The following is a 25,204-nucleotide window of genomic DNA, read 5'->3' on the forward strand; positions in this document are numbered from 1 at the left end:
GACTGAAGAAAATTAATTCCATCCCAACCAAAACCAGCACATTCATGTAATTATTACTTTAAATGTTATATCCAGGATAGTTCATAGACCATAAATAGTAGTATTTCAGAAAGAAAAAACCCCAAGGTTATGAGAGCAAAGACAAAGCTCAGAACAAAGAGAATCACTTATCAGATCTTGTGGATACTACATTAAAAGTAGGATTTCCCTTTTATATGATTAATCCAGATTTTAATAACTAGGCTCTTCTGCACAACTGCAGTCAATTTTTTCATTGCTAATGTAGAAGTTCAAACAAAACGTTATGTCTAAAGATGAATGGAGAAGAAAAACAATATTGTTGACTTCCTTAAACCTATCTCATATGATGGATTTATGACAGACATGGAAATAATGTAGAAATTCTTTAGACTGTGACAGGAAATACAAATCATATAAATGGAAAGGAAGTTGCACTGAAATAGAGACATTTCAGAAGATAATGAGTTCACTACAAAGGATCTTCTGTTAAGTACTTCCTATAATTCTGTTTTCACGGGAGCACCTGACAAGAGACAGGGAAAGATGCATGTGGATATATCACTTTTTTGTTCATTAGTAGCTGAATATATTTTCAGGCTGCAGGCAAATTGAATTCGGTGAGGGTTGGAAGGACAGAAAATTCTGGGTTCAACTTGGAGTTACAGTTTCCTGGTTAGCACAAAAACAAAGTAAAACAAGAAAAACTTACTTAACTGAATTACTGATACTTTAGTTCTGAGTTAACTCGTTTAGCTAGGGTGGAAGATTATCCAGCCACAGCGATTGGGGGCATTTTACCTATAAAGATCAATCGAATGTTTCTTCTGGATCTCAAATGTAATCTGGAAAAGTCTACTAAGTTGTGCAAAGGTGAGTTTAGCTCTGTATTACCTCTATACTGTTCCAAATAAATTTTCTTGAAAAGAGGGCCTGTTGCGTAGGGAGAAATTGTTCGGTCTGAGAGTGACGTGTTGACTGGAGGTCTTGGGAATCATTGTTTTATCGGAAAAGAATGACCCAGGAAATAGTGCTTATCATAGCTTTGAAAAAGGTTTTCACACTCAGTGCTGGTGTCTGTGCTTATGGGTTTGCACACTGCATGGATAACACAACATCTTGGCATTGTGTGAAGAAGTATGGAGGAAGATTCTTTCTTTAAATTCAATGAGCTGATCTCAAAGATGTTTCCCACTGAATCCAGACAGAGATTAGCTTTAGTAATGACAGTAGGCCTGAACACACAATCATTTGTGTTCCCTTATTCCATATGGTAATTGCTAAATATATCTTCTTGCTGTTAAAATAGAAAGAATACCTTTGTTTAGTTGTAAAAACCTGTTGTTTTTAAATAAAATTTAAGTCTATAATAGGAAGGAAGAGGGACAGGCAGAAAATTCTGGAAATGTTTTGCTTAGAATTGCTTTTTTATTTTTCTACTCTGAGATATAAATTCCCAAGGCTAAAGAATGAAAAAAACAGTGGAACATTGTCAAGGTCATACAACTGGAGCAAAATTTCCAATACCTGCAAAAGCATCACCTCGAACAGACAGAAGTGCCTTTCAAATAAGCATTGCCCTTTTTCTGTGGAAGTAATTGGTTCATGTTGTTTAAAAAGCAGGATGAAAATTATAAGTCTCAATTGCGTTCACAGATGTTGATCTCAAAAAGCATGTTCACAGAGCAGCAGATACCAAAACTGAAAACATCTGTGGAAATTTCATTATAGAACACTTGAATACAGCCCTCCTCTGTGTTTAATGTTTGTCCCTATTCTTTTTACTTGAAGCTTATCTTGTGCCTCATGTGCACTGGCAATCGAATTCAGGAATTACATAACTGCCTGCAAGAGAAATGAGTGGCTGCGTTATGGGGTCGTCTCCTTTTCTGCTACTTCACAATAAATCTGAATGAATTCCTGTTTCAATGAAAGCGGTCACTAGAGGGAAATAGAACAGAATTTAATGCCTAGATTTTAACATAGAAACTGGAAAACTAAAAGTCTGTTCCCAGGTTAGACACAAAGATATCCTGAAAGTGCTACTTCAAAATAATTTACAAGTTTTTATACTTCCTTAAGTTAAGCAATTAATATTTCTCCTCCTTTTTTTAACCTTTTTTGTTTTGTTTTGTTTTGTTTTGTTTCTTTTTATCCAAAAGCCCAGATATGATAGTTTTTGAGACCATGGGAAATATCAGACTTGAGGGAAAAATACAATGTATTAGTTGTAACTTTCTCCAGCATAGGCCAACAAAACTGCTAAAATGAAATTTGTTTGTTGCCTTATTCTTCAGAGCGTGCCTTTCTGGTGGAAAGCCATGCAGCTTTTAAGTTTTTGATGAGCAAAGCATCTGTGTTAAGTTGGACTATGCATAATATGGGCTTTAAGATTGTTAGATGGATAAAAGAGGTTCTTTTTTCAAAGAGTTGTTCTTTTTTTTTTTTGCTTAGGAAAGCCATATCAGCTTTTTTAACTTTTCACACCTTTTCTTGCTTCTTATCTAATAGATATTCTCTCATGATTTAGGTGTAGAACATGTATTTTGGTAAAACTGTAGAGAAATCAAGTACTGTAACAATGAGATATTGTATAAAAAGATAGAGAAATATTTATGCAGATTCTTGTGGAATTTTTATGTGTTTGCTGCATATAAATTAGCCCTATAACTTCACTAAGGAGAGACAAGAATAAATAAGTTCTGCGAGCAGGAAAAGTTGAAGTTTGAAATAATTTGCTGAAGACAAAAGCTGAAAAAAATGGTAACAAAAGAAAAAGGGGGAAAAAATCTATTTTCTTGGATTTAGTTATGAATGCCACTGTAGTTTATGATACATACATACTTGGAAGAATAAAGACTGTGAGATGAACAGCATTCTAAGAAATGGGCACATTAGAGAAAGCTTTTCTGTAAATTCATTATGACTGAGGACTCTCTTCTTGTTTTGGATTTCATTACAAAAGCTTTGTGTAATTCCACTAAATAATAATTTATTAAGTAAATTTTGCCTTAGAGTATAAATGAGAACAGAATTTGCCTTATTTTATTCATCTTGAAACAGTTTAAAACAGAAATATAACTCTTTGTAATGATCACCCAGGCGATGGTGTTGTGTTTTATGAGAATTCGTTGGGGCAAGTTTGTACAGTAGGTGTTTAGGAAGAGAAATACTATGTAATAGATGAAATATATTGCAGAACTAGGTAATTGTTCCTGGTATGTGTGCATACTTGTTAAATTATTCCACAGTCTCTGAAAGAAAATATATTTTTGTGAAAATATTGCTAGTTGGTTCTCTTCATCTTCGTGAGCATGTGTATAATATATTGCATTAAAAACAAAAGAAAACAAAACAAAGTGTTAGAAGAGCATTAGAATTATGAAGAAAAAAAAACAAACTTGAAATTGATGATTAATGAAAGAACATGCATCATCACCTAGTATACTACAGTTCCTCATAACCTCAGAGAAGAGGACTGTTTAGGGTGCGACTTACCGTGTATCACACTAGGGTTGTGTTTAGGGGCTAATGCTTCCTAGTAAATGAGACCTTCCTCATAGAATATCACTCCTCTAAAATATAATCATTATCTCATGTAAAGAAAAAAAACTACCCTTCCATTTCTCCCACCCTCCCAACACTCCAAAATCACCTGCACGTATTAGAAGCTGTAATTTTTTTAATACCTGGAATTTCAAAATGCGTGGACAAACTTCATTCTCTTTCCTATAGTTTATCTGTGAAAATTTTACCTGGTCTTTATTTCTGGCTGAGTTTCACATGTATGTTAAGATCATTAAGAGATGCTATATTGAGGAAATAGTATATGAAAATGGTATTCAAAACTGCATATGCCCATGGCAGTGTTAAGATTGTATATGCAATTATAGTGCTGTCACTGACTGACTTTTGGGATCTTAATCTTTCATTTTAAGACTATTTTATGGCAGCTGCTTGATAGAATAAGTACTCAATACATCATTTGAAATACTTCATAGAGAATAATATTACTATCTAAAACTAACTGTGGACAAAAACATACGCAGTCAGAAGGAAATAAGCCTATGCAGGCTAAAACAACTTTAATGGCTTTGTCTTCACAGGAGATATTTTCTTCACTGAATGTAAAGATCTTTTTCATCCAGTATTAACTATCATAAAACAGAGGAAAACTCAGAAGTGAACTATGGAAACAGAATGTGTTTTAAAAGGTGTAGCTTCATGTGTCTGCAAAACAAATTTATTAAAAGCAATTTAATGTGCACCAAGATGGCCAAACCCCCCTTTATTGACAATAAGCCTCTCTCGGTTCAAGCTACCGGAATGGAGCTGGTCGAGATGAGGAGCATCCTCAGAAGGAGTCACTGCCCAGAGACTGTTGATGTGGAGAGGCAGACAATGTTCAACTATGAAATTGCTGTGAGACTGCAGACCTGGATGGCGCTCTCTGGTGGCTCTGCTGAGATAAGTTTTTCCACAACCTTCAGCCAAAATATTTACAGAACCTGGGTCCTAATGTTTCCCATAAATTTCAGGCTCGTAATGGTATTACAAGCTAATTCAGAGGCTCTATTGCATTTTCGAGCAGCTGAAAGTATCTAGACTTTGACCATTGTCCTTCTCTAAATAATTCAGGTTTGTGGTAATTAACTAAAAACATATTGTCCGTTAGATCTGCTGTGTTAAAAACAAAGAAACAGGTCTTTTTGTTCCTCATGCTAAGAATTCACAATCAGGCTCTAACAAGATAGCTTAAAGAAGAAATTATTTTCCATCATTTGTAGGAGAAAAATAAATAAAGAGGAATGAGAAATTACCAACTGTGAAGTTAGATATAGAGTTTAGAAAAATACTGTTAGCACAAGAAGTTATTTCTTTAACATAAGATGGCAAATAGAAATGCTTGAGCTTTTATGGCTCTTTTGAACCTAGTTGCTAAAATACTTTGTGAGATTTAACTATTTAGGAGTGTTTGGAATTCAAAACAACTCTTGGGTGAAATGTTCACGTTACTGAAGACTGCTCAGCAACAGAAGCTTAAGATGGAGAGTGGAGAAAAATACATTACTCGGTTGAATCTGTAGAAATTATTTGATGTAGTTAGAAGGTAATTTCCTGAGTTGGATTTTGTCCAAGGTTCTGCAGTTGTCACCTAAAGCTTATGGGAAAAGCCACAGGATCTTTCATGAGCGCAGGTTATTGTGACTTTTGCTTTAATGCCTCAGGACAGAAGATTCAGGATGGTTTCTCTTGACAGAGTGCTGGTTGAGTACAGGTATGGGTAACAATACCATTTATTTATTCCTTGCCTGTCTTAAGTTTCTATATTTTGCCATTCTTGCATAAATATAAGACATTCTTAAAAAAATAGAATAACTGTACAAGAAATCTCGTAGACTAAAGTCAAGCAGTGTTACTCTTCAGTAAGGATTGTTAGGTTAGGAATGCAAAGCTAAGATTGCAAAAAGCTATTTTGTAATGTGAATGATACTAGCATTTATTAAAGTGAAATTTTGCTTCCTAATGACTTCATAAAATGGTGGGATTCTTTGATATTCAGTAAGGCAAATGTGCAAAGCATTATGCCAGAACCCAGTGTAATCTGCTTTCAAGGATAAGGATAAAAGTACAAATTAAAGACCAAACAGCAGAAGATTCTGTAGGAATAAGAAAGAACAAAACATGTTAACGGCAGTCTAGAAGTGGACCAAAAAGCAAAATCTTTCATATGAATAGAATTGTTTGACTTTAGACAGTGTTTTCCATCTGTGGATTGCAAAGCATTTTACTAATTATAATGAAAGCATCACAGCGTCTTTTTGTGGGAAGTAAATATTATGTCTGTTTTGCATATGGGTAATGTTGATACTAGCTTTTGGTCTTTGAATACTGCTCTGAACTGCCCTTCAAAAGCTGCAAGTTGAAAGGAAATTGAACCACGACTATGGAAAAATAACAAGATTTTCGTACTGAAATCCTTTTAACCTTTCCAGATTATTTTTTATATGACAGTCACAGGAGTGTGCTTACACAGTGAGACTGCTCATCGTGTCTCGTTAAGCTATGTTAATTAGAAACTGTGATATTGTATTCCTCTTTATATGTAGCTTGATTGATATATGATGGTTCTGTTGAGTTAATGAGTCACGTGAGATGCAAACATACTTTCTCTTTTGTTCAAATGGAGTTTAAAAAATGTTACTGCATGTACTGTTCAAAGTGCTCAGGAAAGCACTGTGGTCACAGGCTCCCTGTAATGCAAATGTTGTCACGAACGGATGACTGGGCTGAATCTTTCATATGTGATCACTTTTTCACAAACCCAAAAATCTTTCCCCTGCTATGCATGTGTCAAAACAGCAACTGATACAAAATATCTGCAGTTTATTTATTTGTGGTTGTTTTTACCTGTGGATTATCAAGCTTACAGGCTAGCATATGGTGAGACTGATTATAATACATTCATAATATTTAAGCACTGTCTTTTCTCAAAGGTATGAAATTAGAGAAAAATCCATATCAATGCAAAGCAAAGCTGCGTAGCTTAAACTGCTCCTTCAGCAGCTTGTTGGTGATGACTTTTAATTTATAAATTATATTGAAAGAGTAGAGTAGTATTAGTATTTTCCGAAATTGCTCCAGCTCAGTTTCCAAGATCACACCTGTGTCCTTAGTGAGAAAGTAATTTGCTTCTAAGTACCCAGATTCTGGGCATCTGTACATCATGTAGCAAACACTAAAGAATTGAAAGAAATGCATTCAGATAAACTCTTCAGTAAAATCTTAGTCCTGAAAGATTGCCTAGAACTGTTTAAAAAGATGAACGACCAAATTAGGATAATGTTCACCTTCTTTTTTTCAATTATTGCCACTGATTGGTTTCTGGAGAGTAAATAAGGAAAGAATTTGATCCAGGTAGTTAATTCCATGATATGATAAAATTGCAATTTGGGGAATCTTCTTCCTTCTTACCTGATTCCAGGCAGATTCTGCCAGGATTCTAAGCTGTTTGCTTCACACCTTTGTCTTTTTGCATGCATTTCAATCTATCACACATTACCTTCCTCAGTCTATACCTCTGTTCTCTCTAACCCTCTTCCTTCAGCTTTTTCCCCCGTGATGTTTCTATTTTTCCTTTGCCCTAAGCCTTTCCACCACTACTTTTATCCTTGAGCTGACCTTCAATCATCTTTTTTCTTTCTGTTCCACCTCCATTTCATAATTTATCCTTTATCTTTAGGAGGCTGAGGGGTAATTAAGGACTTTAGATTTCAAGAGCTGATAGACATAGCTCACTTTAGAGTGTGATGCACTCTTCGACATTATATGGTTTGTAAAAGTCTGAGGAAAAAATTGACATTATATCCATGTATCCTGAGAGCTTATTACAGTATCCTTCCATTCATGGTATGCATGATGTCTGCAACAAATGTGCTTCAACCTTCTCTTAAAGCAGCTGAAAGATCAGAATCATTTTCCTTTGATGAAGGAGTTTCTGTCTCTTTCTGGACCACGAAAAAGTGCTGTCTCTTTCTCAAGCTTGGCTTAGATATTTGAGCACTTGAAAACTGAGCATAGGACAATAAATAAAAAGCTGTTTGTCAGTTTAGATTCATGTTGACACATGCATTGGCGTGATCTAGATGTGTTGACATACATGTTCTACTCTTTTGCTGGGAACATAATAGACTTTGATCGTTAGAGGACTGTCACAAGATATAGCCCAATGGCAACCTGTGCAGCTCTGCAGTTTTAGAACTGATTTTGTATCTGACATAAAGGAAATGTTCTAGCAAGCAGTCAAGCTTAATCAAAACCAAACACAGTTCTTGAATTTCTTGCTGCTGTTGCTGCAACTAGAGGTGATCACAAACTGTTACTTTAAAATATAGCTGAACTTAAGCCAAAACTGAATCTTAAGCATGCTGACTCAACTTCCTCATTCTTATGTATAGGGACTTGTTCTTTAAGCATAAATAAATTTATTCCAGATATGAATATGGATATGCACAGAGTGCATCAGGATTTATGTTTCTGGTTAGAAATAACAGTAACATAACCATTAAAGACACCAGTTTCCACCTCTGTTTATTTCTGTGTTTCTTGTTTATTGTTTCTTCTTACAGGACTCCACACCCTGGACAGTGCTTTTAGTAGTTGTTATGTTTTTTTAGCATTTTCATTTAGGTCTTGGGACTATTTTGTCATTTGATTACATTTCACCAAGGAAATTGTGCATAATATATTATTTAGTGAAAATAACTTGCCAAGATGCATAGAGAGAATTCTTTTGGCAAGGATTCTCTGAGCAGGATAGAAGGAAAAAGTCTGTTTGGAGGTCTCTGGTGCTTAGGGAGATGCATGTATTATCTACAGTGAATTGATCTCAGTCTGTCAAAGGCTTTTTTCATGCTAGAATAGTATGGGGGAAAGTCCAAAAGACACGATACAGCATTATATCATGCTTGCTAGGATCCTGGCTCCTTGGGGGGCTGTATACTCTCATTCTGTTCCTGCTGACTTTCAAAACGAGCTGAAGATGCCTAGAGTCCTTCCTGGGACACTCAGACTCTGCCAAGGTGAGAGGGGGATACCCATAAGCCCTCTGCAAGGGTAGTGTCACCTTCCTATGCTAAAACAACCCTTGGAACAAATTCAATTTTTTACAGTCAGTAGCTGAAATGCCATGTCTCATGGAAGACTATAGATCCTCTAGTGTTATTAATATCCTAGCTTTGGGACATACACACATTGACCTCTATTCCTAAAATGTATCTTTGAGTGCTGGAAGTATTTGTATGAAATCTAAGGCAAGCATTTTTACACAAAGATTATTTGACCTGAGGGAAGAGGGGTAATTCAGACATGCAAAATATTTTCTAGAGGCAGGTACACTTTGTAGTGTCAAAACATTGAAGTTCTTGGTGCTTAACAAGATAGTGACAAATTTTGTGGCCCCTGGCCTCTGTTTCTGAAGAAAGCTATGGATATCTTGTATCTATTTTTCTAATTTTTTTTCTCCTACTGCCCAGCATTTAAATGGTCCAGCCTTTCAAAAGTCCATTCAACATCAGACCTCTTCAAAGATTTCTTAGTCTGGGAACCCAAAATGCCTGGGCATGCTAGAAAGACAGAATGTACAATAAGCAATTTTAGAAGTCAAATGTGAGTTGAAAACAGGATGGGCATTGAGATTTGTGCCATTGCAGATTTTGTTGCAGTGACAGTGCTTGGGGTAACCCTTCATCTATGGTATTAATCCACCGCAGAGAGAAACACGTGTTAGTGTGCAGAAAGCACTGCATGCTGCATCAGTGGCAGTGGCAGTGGTGGCTTCTTTTTGGGTGGAAGTGCTGCTTATGTTGTGATAGATGGCACAACTGGTTTGCTGCTTTTTGTTGCAGGAGTGCTGCATGTGATGCTCTGCCAAATGCTTGGCTGGAGAGCAGCCCTGTGCTAGTGGAAAGACTCCTGAAAGGAGCAAACACCCAGCCAAATTGCAGAGCTGACAAGGAAAAGGGAAATTTTCCTAGGGACCCAAAGGGGTCTGAGTAGAGTCGATGCAACTCAAGATGTCACTGAAAGTTGCTGGACTGAGTGGTAGGCTGGGATTTCCCCTGCAATGCTCAAAAAACTATATTCCCACCTTTCTATCTGTAGCTTTTCAAGAGGTAGTGGAGTTGCTGAGCATCCAGGAGGAGTATTTGCCTTCCACCTGGGTATCAGATATAGAGATGGAGTTGCCAGCATATCTAATATCTAGGGATGCATGAGCAAACACTTTTCCTACAAGAAGATCAGTAGACAAGGCATTATCAAAGGGCAGGCAGTTTTCCATGCACATGTAAGCTTAGGATACTTGGATTGCAACAAGATAGAGAATTATGAATATGGCAAAGAAAGGAGTATGTAAATTAAACTTAGTGTTACGGCATTTTCAGGCAAAGCCCTGAGCTATCAATGATTTCTTCTGTGCCAAGCATGTGGGATTTGCTGTATCTGGCATGTGCAGTTTCGCAGAGCTCAAATGTGAAACACAACAATTTTTTTTTCCTATTTTTCAGGTTTTCAGTGTATCACATAGATGCACATTGGCTCCAGCCTCTCTATCCTCTGGGATAATTGAAATAGGGGTTAAATTTAATTCTAATTTTTCAAAATGTGATGTTTTTACTGATTGGAAATTACTAGATCAAGCTCTACCATGGGGAAAAAAACAACCCAAAGTGTGACAGTGTTTAAATTCAAGAACCTTCTGTTCTACAAGATTTGGTGGCACGCAGGTGGGTAGTGTGTGTGGAAAGTATGAAAGGTGACAGCTGGACTGTAAATTCAGGCAGCTGGGGAGTTTCTTTGTTTTATGCTCGAATAGTATTTGGCTCAGTGGCATTTTAGTCTGTGACTGGACTCATCATACAAATAAATGGAATGTTTTCTTTTTGGCCCTGAAGGGAACAGCCATGTGTTTGTGCTGCATACGTTATCTGAGCAAATACAGACCCAGCATCACGCTGTTATGGCCAGGAGAACTTCAGGTCGGAGTAAGGTTTCAACCACCTCCTTCCAAGATATTTTAGTTGACTTTGTGGTTTAGCTGTGTAATGATGCCCAGAGACACAGGAGCCAGCTGGCAAGGCTTCTCATCCACAGCCTCTCAAAATCTATTTTCACGGGCTTCAGCGGGATTTGAATTAGGGTTTTTAGGCTGAAGTTCCCATTGCTTGGTGCCAGTAATTGGGTCAGTTATTCCAAAGTGTTGAGCACTCATGATTCTTGTAACAGCCTTCATAGTCATATTTTCCAGAGAGTCCAAAGACCCAGTGTGTTTAGGCTAAAGGAAGAGCAGTCATGAATGTGTTTATTTGTATCTAGGGGATGCAGCATTATTAAATGTTCATTCTCCACATATGCTCCAGACAATATTGGTAATGATAAAATGTTCTGTGGTACTGATAAATGCTGCTTTCACATACACATCACCGATAGATTTCGGAGCTATCTGATAATGTTTCTCAGGGAAGCAGAAAGAATTGCAGTAGTTACACATACTGAATTTTCTTTCCCTCTTCCTACCTCTTTGTCTCTAAAGAACAGAAAGTTTCTAATTTCCTTTGCATTCTGGCTAGAAATTAATGGAGTAAATACACATACTGTTTTACTTTGCCAGAGACTGGCTTATACAACAGATTTTTACTCTGTAAGACAGATTTTGCTGTATTTGTGCTTTTTCCATCTCCCCCCGAGGAGTATTAACTCAAAGCAATCACAAGACACCCATCCTTGCCTGCTGCTTCTTGAACTGCTATATCCTCTTCTTTGCTTCTTGCTTCTCTATTTGAAGCTGCGCTTTTTTTTTTTTCCCCTTTAAGAGGAAAGAGCAACAACCAAAAAACCTAAAGGCTGTCTCCTTTCCTAAAATCATAACTATTTGATGTGAGAAAGGTTAAATATGTAAACCACTTTTGTTCCCATAGAATTTACTTTCAACAACTGTATCGTTTCTACTCAAATCAAGATAGGTAGAGTGCTCTGTAAAGTACAATATTGGAAGACGTGTACACGCTTGGAAAATGCTGAGCTGCTCGTGAAGCTATAGACACTGCATGTTTATGACTTGGTTTTCTAAGCAACCTCCAGAGCTCCGACGGATTACAGTGATATTTTAACAAGACTGCTGGCATCCATCACCAGCTTTCACTTACTGGGAAAGCTAAAAGATGGAAGAATGTAATTATTTCCACGTAAGCTAAAAGCTAGTGGCTGATTGTCATGAGAACTTGGATGCTTTAAACTTCTTCATCTCCTGTAAGGCAAGCAGGTAAGTCTCATGGGCTTCTCTTCCAGTGTTCATTTTAGTAAGGGAGCAGGGGCTTGCAGGAGACTGATATCTAAGGGAAATGTGTTAAATACGAAGGCAAGCTGTATTTCTTAAATTTTAAACATGCAGTATTGCACGTTGTCTGTCAGGTTACAAATCCACTACCTATAAGCGGAAATATTTCTGTGAAATATTATTGTTTTCCATAGCCAAGACTTGAATCTCATTTCAAATTAATTCCTAACATATGCAACTATTGTATATATTTATATACTGTTGGAAGAGGATCTGTTCGTCAATCATCTGTACATAGTGAAATATCTGTGTCTAAATCTCTTTCTGTCATGCTATAATTACTCCTAGATTGATTACTCTGGTTAAAACAATGTTATTCCATATGATAAATACGATAATATGTATAGGATTGTACTTTCTAAAGATGATTTTTATTGAAGAGTATTTTCCTGAAAACATGATTTCCTGAACTGAGCTTATGTTTCAGATGAGATCTGCATCATTGTAAAAATACTGTGGTAAACAAGGGGTTTCCTAGCTCGCGAGTGAGAATCTAGCGGCATCAAAAATAGATGTTTCTTTCCCTTTCACCCTTGAAAGAACACTTATTCTCTTTGAGTAATGGCACTGCTGTGCCTCTAGAGGTGAGGCTTCCTGTTTGAAGACTTTTAACATAAAAGCCCTGATTATCATTTAGAAAAAAAAAGACCCCTTGACCATAAATAGTTTTTGTCTTAATTAAGGTTTTTTTTTTGTCCTCTGAGAACATTTCCTAGCTTTAAGTATTATTATTATTGAAGGGCAAAGATTTTACACAGTTCTCTAAGATTTTTGTTTACAAGCATGACTACCAGACAAGAGAGTATTTTGGGCTAACATATAAATATTCATACTTATTTTTGTTGTAAAATATGGTTGTTTACAGAAAGCAATTAATTTAAGCTCCATTTCAAATCTGGCTATGATAATTGAAACAAAGCCTGCTGGCAGACATAATTATAAATAAACTTCTAAAAATAATTAGATGTGTAATTAACAGAAGACTGAGTTGTTATCACTTTCTCCACCATACAGTAATTCTGCATAAAAACATGAGAAATGGCTTTCATTAAAGTCTCACAGCAGATCAATCCACATAAGGGAATGAGACATTAAAACAAAGCATTCAAGATGTGCAAACACTGTGAGTAACGAATTAAACAGAGACCAGCACCAAGGAAAAGCCTAAAACCAAATGGAATATTTAAGAAATAGATATATCATGAAAGGTTAACATGTTTAGGCTGGTTTTGGGTTGTTTTGTTTGGTTTGTGTTTTTTTTTTTTTTTTAAAGAAAGTGATACCTCAGAATACATTGTCGATCTATATTTGTATATGTTGCTTTTATCTTTTGACTCTGAGGAATCCTTCTGAATACCTGTGCATTATTCATCTGTAAAGATTTCAAAATATTAATCAATGGACTGAGTAATTATTTAGGAAGGATTTAAAAGAGCCTGACAAAGGATGGCTGATGGAGTTTGCTTTTTCCCCAGCTAAGGGGCATTCTCTGTTGAACTTCAGAGACTTGCTGAGCTGTTCCCAGTGACTGTCATCAGGAAGCTGCTTACAAAGATACCTCTGCTAGTGGCAAACAGAAAACCAAACCAAACAGATTGATGAGTCTTTTGTGAAGCAAAAAATAAACAGGCATATTTTGAAAGGCTTTACCAGGCAAAATACTGGGATTCTGGAGAACGATGGTATTCAGAATAGAAATGCTAGCAGTTCCTAAAATCTGTCTTCTGTCAAATTCTTTAAAGTGCATTTATTCAAGTACTGTGCAGTATCATGACAAAACTCATAATCTGCATTTTAGAGTATTTAATAATGTTTAGGACTACTTCACCCAGTGTGCATTATTTGTTCTAGCAGTGTCCTGTGTGTAGTGCAGTAATCAAGAGCTCTAGGTGTGAATCATATGAATATTCAGATTATGTTACTTTTCATAATGCTTGGAAGCTAACCCAGGAAAGGAAATCTCCACCTCTTCTATTAAATGCATAAAAAAATAAAAAAGAAGAAAGAAAAAAAGGAGGGAATAGAGAAAGAAATTTTGTTCTATGTCATCTAATACACACCCAAGAGTTTAACAAAACTGTAGTAAGACTAATTTAGCCAGTGCCTGCCCAATCCTTCATTAGCATACTATTTTTTTTTTTGCCTGGTGGGTATATTGCCTGTTGAGAAATAACGTGAATATTTATTCAGCAGTAATAACTGTTGCTGCTTGAGAGCTTTTTTTTTACTGTGTATGAACATGCTTATCTAGAAAAGGATTTCAGGCAGATGATCACCCTTGAGATTCAATGAATTCATGCATTGCATGTCCTATCTTACTACACGGCTGTAGAGCAAGATTACTCTTTTTCTAATGAGGTTCCAGTTTGAACACAGACACTGCAAACACATCACCACCTCTCAGAAAATAGTACCTGTCTTCTGGAGTGTTTTAATGTACACATGGAACTAGTTTATTTAAGCAGCATTCGAGATGCAAGTCTGTCTCCATTTGGTGCAAAAGGCTAAGCAGTTTTTACCTTAGAGTGTGCTAGTCTTTTAAGAACAGAGCCCAGTCCTTTCCCCATAGAAATCAGGGGTGTTTTGCTACCTAGGTCAGAGGAGTAGGATCAGACCAGTTGTTTTGACATGTAACTTGTGCTCAGTATTTATGACACCACAATAATCCAAAACTGCCACTGCATCTTGCTTCTGCAAAATAACATTTTTGGTCAAGATATCCCTTTTTAAAATAAATTGAGATTACTTCTTTCTGTTCCATTTGTGTGCTAAAAAGTTCATTTCAAAGCAGGTTTTCTTTTTCTAAAGAAAAAATTACTTAGTGTATATGTTTTCTGCAGTGAATATGGCTGTACTACTAACCAAGTAGTCACATTTCTGTGCATACATTTTTGATACAGCTATACTGAAATGCTATTTTTAGTGTTACGGTGATGTAAGGGAAGCGGTGCTAGGTTACTGGAACACAGCGAATTTAATCTGAAGCTAACTATGCAATGGACAGTTATTACTCTATCTATTGCTACCAACTACACTGATGTAAACTAAGAATGATTTCACTGAAATCAGTGAATGTAGGAGATTTACTTTTCTATAACTGAAATTAGAATCAGATCCATTAAAGTTTGTTTCAGACTAACTTGTGCAAGTATGAGCAAGCCCAACAATTAGTAACCACAAGCTGTAACCTTTTATCATTCCTTAGTTGGTTAGTGGTTAAGTTGTAGTAAAGAAGCATTTATTTAAAGAGAACAAAAAATCTAAAAATTTTACTGTCTTTACTTACCATTGATTATACTATTTTCTTACTTACACATATCTTAGGCAATGATATTCTAATCCAGTTTGCACTGATGGAAACTAGAATAGAATGAGACCAGTTGCCATATAGAATATTGAAAATAATGATTACAGTAATATAATATTTAAAGTATGTTTGAAATAGTTTTTAGGGATGCTAAGTATACTGCAGATAGATGGAACTGTGTGTACATCCTCTGTCATGCTTTTGGATTATTTTTTTTTTTTTTTTTAATGAAGATCTCTTTCTTACGGTTAGATTTCCAGACAAATTGCTGATGATGATCTGGAAATGCACTCACTAAAGCTCAAACTCTCATGCATGCATTATGGCATTTAAACTAAAAAGGCAAGAAATCAATTCAGTTGTTTGTGCTGCAATTGACTGAATAGTAATTGAGACACATGATAATGAAAGGTCAAAATGAGGAGCGTATTCAGTAAACTTATTTTCAAATTATTTTCACAGGTTTTAAATTAAAATCTGGTTCATAATTGGGTTATACTTTTTATTTCATACTTTAAATAAGTTCCATGATCTGTGCATATCTTTGTATTTATGTTAAAATTACTGTATTCTTCACATACAATACCACTTTTAAAAATCTGATTTAATTCTCAGATGGCAGCTACTGGAAAAGGTGCAGCTTGCAGGAATAAAGTGATGGTCTGTATCAAGTATTAAACTACAATTGGAAAGAAAGCCAATGTTTTGGTAAACAAGTTATTTAATTTGTTTCTAGTGGCCAGGAAATACTGTGGCAGGCAGCTGGGTGAACTGGGGAGGACTTTTCCTCTGCCACTCAGTTCAGAGCCCACATGGGTGGCCCTCTGCGCTGCCCTGTGAGAAGGCATCTCCTGGTGACAGTGGCTGCTGAGGCGGTCTCAGCACCCAAGGAGCAATGCTGGCACACCTCCGCTTCCAGCTCCCTTGTCTTCCCTGCTCCTCACACTCACAGGGAGATTCCTGGGAGATTTTTCTGCTTCAGCTTCTTAAAGCCTGACAGCCTGTGCCCACATCTTCCAAGTCCCCAAGGGCCTCTGCTCTGCTTCAGGCTAGGTAGGGGACAGTAATTGCCCAGCACAGTGAGGCGCCTGTCCACCCTCACTGCCCTCCCTCCCTGCAGCACACTCAGCCAGAGAAAGGCACCGTCTCCCTAGCCTGGGCCACCACTTTGTGCTTTGCGGCAGCCCTCACTCACCTTCTTCAAAAGTCATCCTTCTACTTGGTCCTTTCCTACACCCTGGACTAGAACATATTGACAGAAGGGTCTTTTTTCTTTTTCGAAAAGAAATTTGTCTTCCTGCGGACTTTCTCTTATTATCAGGTCTCAGCAACACAGAAGAGCCAGTCTAAGATCTGAAGTGGCCTTCTGCCCAACCAGTTGCCATGGCTCGTTGCATCTCCCGATTATTTTGATGCCCAAAGTCTTGCATTACGAGCCTTATCTGACTACAGGGCGTGAACATGGAGAGATACTGCTGCTCTGATTTGGCTGCAGTAACCAACATGGTTTTGATGGGACACCAGTTGTACCATTCCTCCAGGGGATGAGGGCTGGCTGAGTCCTAGTTTCCTCTGGTCCTTAGGCTCACAGGACACTCATATTCTCAAAGAGGATAATGCTACTATTGAAAGGATAGAAAGGTGGAAGGAGAAAAGGTAAATAGAAAATCGAATAGAAACAGAACACATGCGTTAGTCAGGCTTTTCAATGCATAATAAAAAGCATTTATATGAGATTAAATTCAAGCCCTGTGTAAGTGAGAGATGCTGTACTTGCTTTCTGTAGAGACTGAATTTTATCTAAGCAGCTTTGCATTTTCTAAAAAAAAATAATAAAAATGCCCAAACGTTGACATCTCCAAATCTACCTCTCCTACAATTTCTTTTAATAATGTGATGGCTCCTTCTTACATGCCAAACACTTTGCTTTCATTTTGGAATCACCAGTTGTTGACTTGCTTCCTTTCTACAGTTGTTTTGTTTTATTGCTTTGCCCTTCAACTGCCCTTCCCTAGCACTTTTTATGATATTTGCTTCAATATAGAGAGCTTCAACACTGTTTGTTATTCCTTCTTGTAAAAATAAAGTACAAGACAAGGCATGTTAAAATATTAATAATTTGTTGTCACACTTTTTAAAGATTGTACTGTTGAGGATAAAAACAGGCACTGGCATGAATGCAAAGGAGTAAAAGTGGAAAAGATAAAACAACTACAGCTTATCATGTTGAAATAAATCTTTCTTTATTATGTATATTGTGAAATATGTTCATGTACGCTTAATAATTTCTTTGTAAGAATTTGGGAAATCTCTCCACTTCTCTTTATTCCTTTAGTCTAAACGTTCATACGTTTTCCAGCCTTTCATCACTCCCAAGCACTTACGCCCCCCTAATCTGTTCTCTATCTATATCTATATTTTTCATGTACCATCTACCTGAGATCCAACTTCCTTCTTCTGTTCAGTATTTAATAAATTATTATACAAATTCAAAGGAAAAAGTAGTCTTTTTTCCCTTATGCCCTTAAATTGAACCATCTTCTTCCACAGGTTGGAAGGAGTCGTTGAGAGACACACACAACCTAGCTCTATTTAATCTCCTCCTTTCTATCACCTTATTTCATTCAGAAAAGAAAAAAGGAATATTAAAACACTATTTAACCTAATTAGCACAGGTAGATGAAGCAGTCTCCCTTGTTTCCCTGTTCCTTTGTTAGGTGACTCACTTCCTAAGCCAGACACTGTCTCTTTGATTCTTTTTACTTTTGCATGCATTAATATGCATGCCTGTACACATGTAATTTCACACTCAGATTTCTGCACTCTTGTGATCCGGACAGAGGTCAGTGTGTGATAAACCATCTCTTAAAAAGTGACAGAAGAGTAAAGGCTCAGATAAGTTTTTAATCTAGAAAGGGAAGAGACTGAGAAGAGATATAATGAATTTTATATACATAAAAGGTAGTTGTAATGAGGAATGGAGATCTTTTCCTTGACCATTGTGAACAGGACAAGAGATAGAATGTTTAATTTTGCAGCAATGGAGCTCAGAAATACCCTTTTTATGGTTACAGTAGTGAGGCATTGGAATAAATTGCCTTTTAAAAGCATGGAGTCTCCAGAAAGCAGACTTGTAAGCAGTGGTTAGAAAGCTGTTTCCCAGGACTATCATGTGTGTGACTGATCCTGCTGTGAGACAGAGGTGGGTTAGCTCCCTTTTAACCTGCTTTTTGTCATTCTTCAGCACTTTGTTGCAAGCAAGTAAACTTGTGAGCTAAAGGAAGCAATATGTCATGTACGAGCAGTGACACAATAAAATACATTATTTCCATCAACCACTGCTAGAGGAAACCTTGTTGGATTTACTCCTATCCAGGAACAAAGATGAGATACTATGAGAGATAGTCAAAAGAAATGCCCAAAGACATTTTATCTCAGAAGAAGAGATAAAGGGAGAATCAATTATACCAAATTAATTACATAAATCAGTGACCATATAAATCAAGAACAGTCTATGTTTATTATGCATAGTTGTAGTGTGTTTAACCTACGTTTAATATGTTAGAAGACCTCAGGAAACACCTTTTCATGGAGTAAGTGAACCATTGGTTCTCTTTCTTAGAAATATCTTGGTGAATTGTTGTAGCAGGCTAAATGACTTTCATTTACTAAATCGATACTGAAATTCCCACATTTCTCTGAATGCTGTACTTGGGGGACTAAGAATACCCAGTATATGCTCACATCACGTATAGACATATTGGATGAACTGAGTATATTCTACTATCTGTTTCATATAGCAGCTCTGCTAACCTGATCTAGTGGTTCTTTGTGAGCTTTAAATATACGTGAAGCACTTGGCTTTGCTAAGAAAATGAGGCTAAACTGTAGATCTTTGTTTATAGAGCATGAAGCAGAGTGTAGTGGGGCTAAACTACTGTCAGAAAAGTTACTCTTTTGCTTAGGATAACCTGTCCCCTTTTCACCAAGACCCAGTGTTTGCCATTTAGATGGCACACACGAGCTATAAGTTAGAGTTTTTCAAGGGGAGAATCATACAATTCTGTTTATTTCTGTGACTGCAAGCTAAGGCAGTTCTCAGGGCCTTGCCCTTTAACTTGTCCTATCACTACAACAGAAATAAAGAGCTGATCTAGCTCAGGTCTTTGACAATAATCATGCATGAGCAGTTTGGCCGAGATCTGGTGTTGCACTCACTGCCAGGTCACAGGGAGAGAAATCTGGAGTTCTTTTAATTTCTTATATCTTACCTGTGCAACGGAGAGACAGCTTAGTCAGTGCTGAACAAATGCCATGATCTGACTAAGGATTTATCCAAAATGAGAGCACAAGAGAAATGTCTTGTTTCAGACACTGTGCAGTTTTGGAGATTTTTTCAGGCTCCAGAGTCGCAGAAGTCAGTGGAAGCCCTGCCACAAAGGGCAGTGGTCAGGCCCTGTTCAGGGTCCATCCACTTGGCACCAACCTTGCAGAAATCCTCTATGTCCTGCCTACGGGGCCATCAGTCGAGGCACTCTAGGAGGAGCCCCTCAGAGCCAGCTCCACTTACCCGATTATTTCATTTCTTTCATGGGTCAAACCTAAATGGCCTTGTTGCTACTTCTCTCCTAAGAGGAACTTAAACAAAACACTGTTTAAAGCAATGACAAATTTATGTCAAAGAAAGAGCTCCATTTTGCATTCTCTGACAAAGACATCCAAGCAATTCCTCTGGATGGTGGCTTTGGTTTACTGTGTGCCCTTTTCAGCCAGAGAAGTGTCTGCTCTGCCTGAAGTGCAACATGATAAAAGGGTCAGAAACAAGCAACACATTTACCCTGTTATTGCAGGGACCGAGCTGAAGTGGCCACAGCTTCAACTGGAAACTCACTTTTGAACCCATGAGTTGGCATCACCATGGCAGTTGCTTGTCATTTTAACCACATCTTTGCAGTGTGCCGGGAGAACTCGAGGGTTAACCCAGCTTCTCTTCTCAGAAGGGAATCTCACCACCCTGGTTCCCCTACCTCTTGCGTGCCTGGGTGGGTTTCCCACAGCTGCGCCAGTCCTCCTGGCCCGGGCACCCCAAGCATGGTGGGAGGATGCCCTTTGGGGCTGCAGCGATGCTGGCAGCGTGGAGCAGGGCTGCTCGCCCGGGTCCTGCCAGTGCCGCACAGGGCAGGGGGGGAGCAGCACACCTCCTCTCGCTGCCGCACTGAGGGGCGCTTGTCCTTGTCCTTGCACAGCTTCCCCGCAGGGCAGCCGAGGGCATCCCGGGGAGGGTGAGCGGGACCCGGGAGGAGGAGGAGGAGGGTGGGGGGAGACCGTCCCCTCTCACTGCTGCTGTTGCTGAAGCTGTGCCGGAGCCGGAGCCGTCGATGTGGCTCCCCAGAGTTAGTTGCTCAGCAACCAGAATCAATTAATATGCTTTGCAGAAAGTGCAGGGGAAGCCCGAGCTGCTCTCGGCGAGAAGGCAGGAGGGTGAGGGTGACTCAGGATCCCGCTCCTGCCTCACACCCAGTCGGTCTCACCCCACCCTCTCCATACCCCTCGTTAGCCACCCTTCTTTATCCCTTCCTCCTTCTCTATGACGACTTAGTGTGTGCGTCCCCAAATCCTTCAGGCAAGGTATCTCCTTGCTCAAGAACTCTCCTGCTTTGAGTGTTTTGTTTTTAGAGCTAATTTGTGTTTTGGGGTTATTTGTCAAGCTTTCTCCAACGCTTTTCTAGAAATTCTAGTATTCGTGTTCTTTGGGAAGGGAAAGGGACGGCTGATGTTTTTGTCAGATGGTTTTAAAGATTCCGCAGGATGAGAAGGGTTGTTTGGTAGTGCACAGTTGAGCAGCAGTAGTGAGAATGCATCATGTGTGAATTGGGAAAGTTTTTGCCTCTTCCTTTGTTACAAGTAATCAGCACTGCATATATGAGACCAAAGAGATAGTACTGATTGTTGTGAAACACATAGATAATAGAATAAATGAGGGGTTGTGTGATTTTTTTCTTCTCCTTTTCTGCATAGTAATTTCAGGGCTTTGGTAAGGTATTATTTTCTTTTTTTCTTTCTTTCTTTCTTTGATTTTCTTTGGAGTCCTCTGATGACACCACGAATCTGAGAATGAAGAACTTCTTAAAGCTGATTGGAAATGGCATTGCGGAGCTGAAACTTAACTGGAGGAAATATATCTCCTGAAGAAGAAAAGATAATGTACTGTAAGGATCTGGCTTCTGGTGAAAAATTCAAGCCTAGAGAAAATTTGTCTGCTTTGTTAGGAAGAATGGGTTGGACAATTTTCTTCAATTCCAAAGGATATCTGAATGCCATGCTGAGCTTAATCTCTGCAGCATGGTCTGTGCTTCTCATCTCTTCCTGATGCACTGCATGGTAAGGCCTTTTTTCTTACTTTTAATAATAACCACAATTCTGCTATGGTGAGAGGTAAAAATAATAGCAATAATTAAATGAAAATTGAAAAAATGTAGAAAGCTAACAAAAGAACGTTTGTTTGTATGGTTGTTTCTAGGAGCAAGTGTCCTGATTACTGCAGCAGCTTTGTAAGATCATTTCTGTCTTTCTCCCTTGCTTTGTGGCAATGTGTATGTGCGTGTGTGTGTGTTTATGCACACCTGTGCTGTCGTTTGCCCTCAGACTGGAATATCAGTATCTGTATTGTACGTATTTCCATGCTGAAGAGGATGTTTAAGAATTTGCTTTGACATTTCTCTCTCTTTTTCCCTCCCTCCATTCCCCTCCTCCTGCCTCCTCTTTCTCTCGCTCTGTCTGTGTGTCTGGGGTCATGGTGCTATACCTTCCCTGCACCTCAGTCGTGCACTGACCACTAGAAGGCAAAAATAGAAGGTAAAAGAAATCCTATATCAGTGTAAGAATAGTTCTGCATAAGTAATAAAAGCCACAGAAAGGTTTTGAATGTCTGCGAGATCTGCAGGTACAGAAGATTTACTTTATTTTGTTTCCCATGGGAAACAAATATCAAATGCAGACTTGGATGATGTGTTTTAGATACAGTGGGAGGCAGATCCTTTTACACACATCAGAAAGCCAAAAAATGACCACTGTGAATTAAGACAATGTAACTTTTGATGACCCAAGTCATAAAATAAGCAAACCCAGTACAAGATGTTCTCGTATCAAGTATTTTGTGTCATGTATTAGCAGGGTGTTGAGAATTATTATAAATGGCTTCAGTGGATGTTGCAAGATATTTTTCATTAACAACTGTAATGTGCTTTCATCTTCGTGGATGAAAGGTGCTAGGGGAGTGCAAGGTGACGTTATTAACTAAATACCCGACTCGCCAAAATATGGGATCATTAGCATGGAAATTGCCAAGCAGATGATGAATTATATAGTGAGTGTACTGAGACGGAACAACAGATTAGTTTTCCAGAAATCCTGGTTCACTGAGATCTCTGTTTCAGAAATTAGGGTAGAACTAAAAGATGAAAGAACAGTGACGTGACATATGTATTTTTTCTTATGCGTTCTGGTCGATCACTGGGTTTGGAAGAAGGAAAGTTGAGAGCCTTTTGAGCAAACTGTGGTAAGGGCCTGTCCCTACTCTGAAGGTAATCTCTCACAAATCTCACTGATTTTGATGAGATTAGAAATAGACCAGGAGCAGGTTTGTGTGGTGGTTGTCACAGGCTATCCAGCTGGGTATGGAGGTGATAGGTTCCTGGCAGCATGTTTTGAGGATGGGAGAGATGCAAAGAGCCAAAGTAAAAAGGCCGGGCCAAGCCACACCAGGACTCATGAACAAGAATCAGAGCTTAAATTCTATTCAAAAGATGGAATTTTGTGATAGTTCCCAATACATCTCCTCCTTGTATGATGAAGGATTCCATAAGACAGTTTTTAGAGAGAGAATGGTAATGCAGCTTTTTCGAATCACTGCAGTGAGGAAAGAGACGATAAAAAAACATTCCTTTAGTGTGACAGTTTTTCAATAGGGTTCAGAGGGACCAGCCTTAGTTTGAGAAGTAAAGGTTCAATATACACATACATGTTCATTGCAGTAGATTTTTTGTGTGTTTTACCATCTAAAATGTGTGACTGCTATAAGAACCAATAAGGAAAACTGAGGAAGAACAACACAACCCATAAATATAATCTTTCAATCTTCACTGCTGAAAGAAGCTCTTACTTGTGGAAGTAGTCCCCTCATTCCTCTATGTGAACAAGCACTGCCTCCTAAATTCATGTTTCCCTTTGCAAATCCCTCCTCACATCAGCAGTTCTATTTCAATCAATGGGACAACTCATATGAGTAAGAACTACTCATGTGAATAAATTATGAAATGTTTTATAAGGCCAGGCTCTTTGATTGTCATGGCAACAGATTTATTAGGCTTTGGGCATAATGTATTTCCCTTCTAAACAAAATCATTTTTCCTTTTACCCATGTGAATCCTTTTGCCTTGTAATTAGGACAAGAAAAATAGGTTAATTACATTCTTAAAGATCATGCAACTGTACAGATACATTGTTAGTGAAGAATTATCAGAGTATACAGAAGTTTACTTTTATTAGTGGTCTCCAAATCCAAGAGAAGTATATTCTTATTGGAATCATTCATTGTGTTATTTATTTTTGTGACAGTATTAACGTTGCTACTGGGTATCGTCAATTCTTCTGACAACTCATAAAAAAAAAAAAAATTCCTTTAAATATCACTGAACTTATAAAAGTACTCACTATTATAGGTTCAAGAATACTTACCAAGCTTTCTACCACATTAAATAAGTTCATTTTTTACATAATACATGACATTTAGCTCTTTACTTGATCCAGGAACATATTTATCTTTAGGGTATAGAAACACAAAATTATGAAGTCATAATTATAGTAAACTTCCTGCAAAATATAGGTGTATGTTGAAATCAGAAGCACAAAATCATCTGAATTTTCTTTCCCTGTGTGATTTTGCGTACTTACAAATATCTATATTATTAGGATATATATTACACAAGTAATATTTCCTTCATTGTAATTTCTAAAGAACAGTTCCTCTTCAGAATACAGTGCATAGGAATTTTTTTTAGTGCTAGGTTATGCATTATGGAAGAAATAAAATTATTAGAAAAAGCAAGCATAGCAACCTTCAAAATGTGTCTAGTACACTAATGCAGCAATAGGAAGCTATTGTGTTTGTTTCTTTTATCCCTATAATAGCAACATATACGTAGCAAGAATAGTGGATTGTTTTCTAAAGAATGTGTGATTTTGAGAGAGAAGGTTTTGCACGATACAGGATATTCTTTGTCTTTAGCAGACATTTCTGTCAATGATTTACTGTGACTTAGAACTCTTTCTTTAGTGACACTTTTAATCATTTACTTTAAACATTTGCACAACAGCTGTGTTTGGCTTTCTCTGTCAATTCTAAAGCAAGTAAAATTAGTATTTTCTTCAAGATACTCTTCAATAAAGGTCTGATGCTGAAAACACATGAAAACATGTATTTCATTTCAGCCCATTGAACTGTTTCTTCAAATAAAATATGTGAATTAGAGCTTGAACCATCTGTGTTATCAGAGAAGTTACACTGAACAGTGGAAATACTTTCCACTCTTACAGCAACTATTTCTAGTGAAGAAAAATGTGCTTTAATAATACAACACATAAGCAGTTTGTGTACTTGAAATGCCTTGAGCTGTCTTGATTCAAGACCCAGCAAAACCTGATTTTTGAAAGGCCCACAAAAAAACCCAAAACAAAACCAAATGGGTCTTAATCTTCTGTTGTTTAAACATAAATGCCCAGAGAAAGAATATTTCTCTGACAAGTAGTTTCCATAGATCAGCATCTGTGTTTTTCATACACCAGAATAAAAAATGGAAAAGACGTGTTTTTTAAAAATGAAAATCTCTTAAAGTCCGTATATATGGAAACACTTATTTCAAAAAGACACAACATTTGATTTTAACATTTTTAATCAGACTTTCTTTTGTTACAAAAAATTGTAC

At 37.5% G+C, this 25,204-nt stretch overlaps 1 protein-coding gene across 1 annotated transcript in view; it reads left to right on the top strand.

Moving 5' to 3' along the window:
- The first annotated feature begins 21,563 nt into the window (after positions 1–21,563).
- Positions 21,564–25,204, top strand: part of TUNAR (transmembrane neural differentiation associated intracellular calcium regulator) — a 29,129-nt gene continuing 25,488 nt past the window's right edge. The window contains exon 1 of the mRNA XM_086614122.1: positions 21,564–21,602. Coding sequence (XP_086470248.1) covers positions 21,564–21,602 — 39 coding nt within the window. The remainder of the gene's footprint in view (positions 21,603–25,204) is intronic.

The sequence above is a fragment of the Tauraco erythrolophus genome, chromosome 6 (genome assembly GCF_009769465.1).
Source record: "Tauraco erythrolophus isolate bTauEry1 chromosome 6, bTauEry1.pri, whole genome shotgun sequence".
Taxonomy (NCBI): domain Eukaryota; kingdom Metazoa; phylum Chordata; class Aves; order Musophagiformes; family Musophagidae; genus Tauraco; species Tauraco erythrolophus.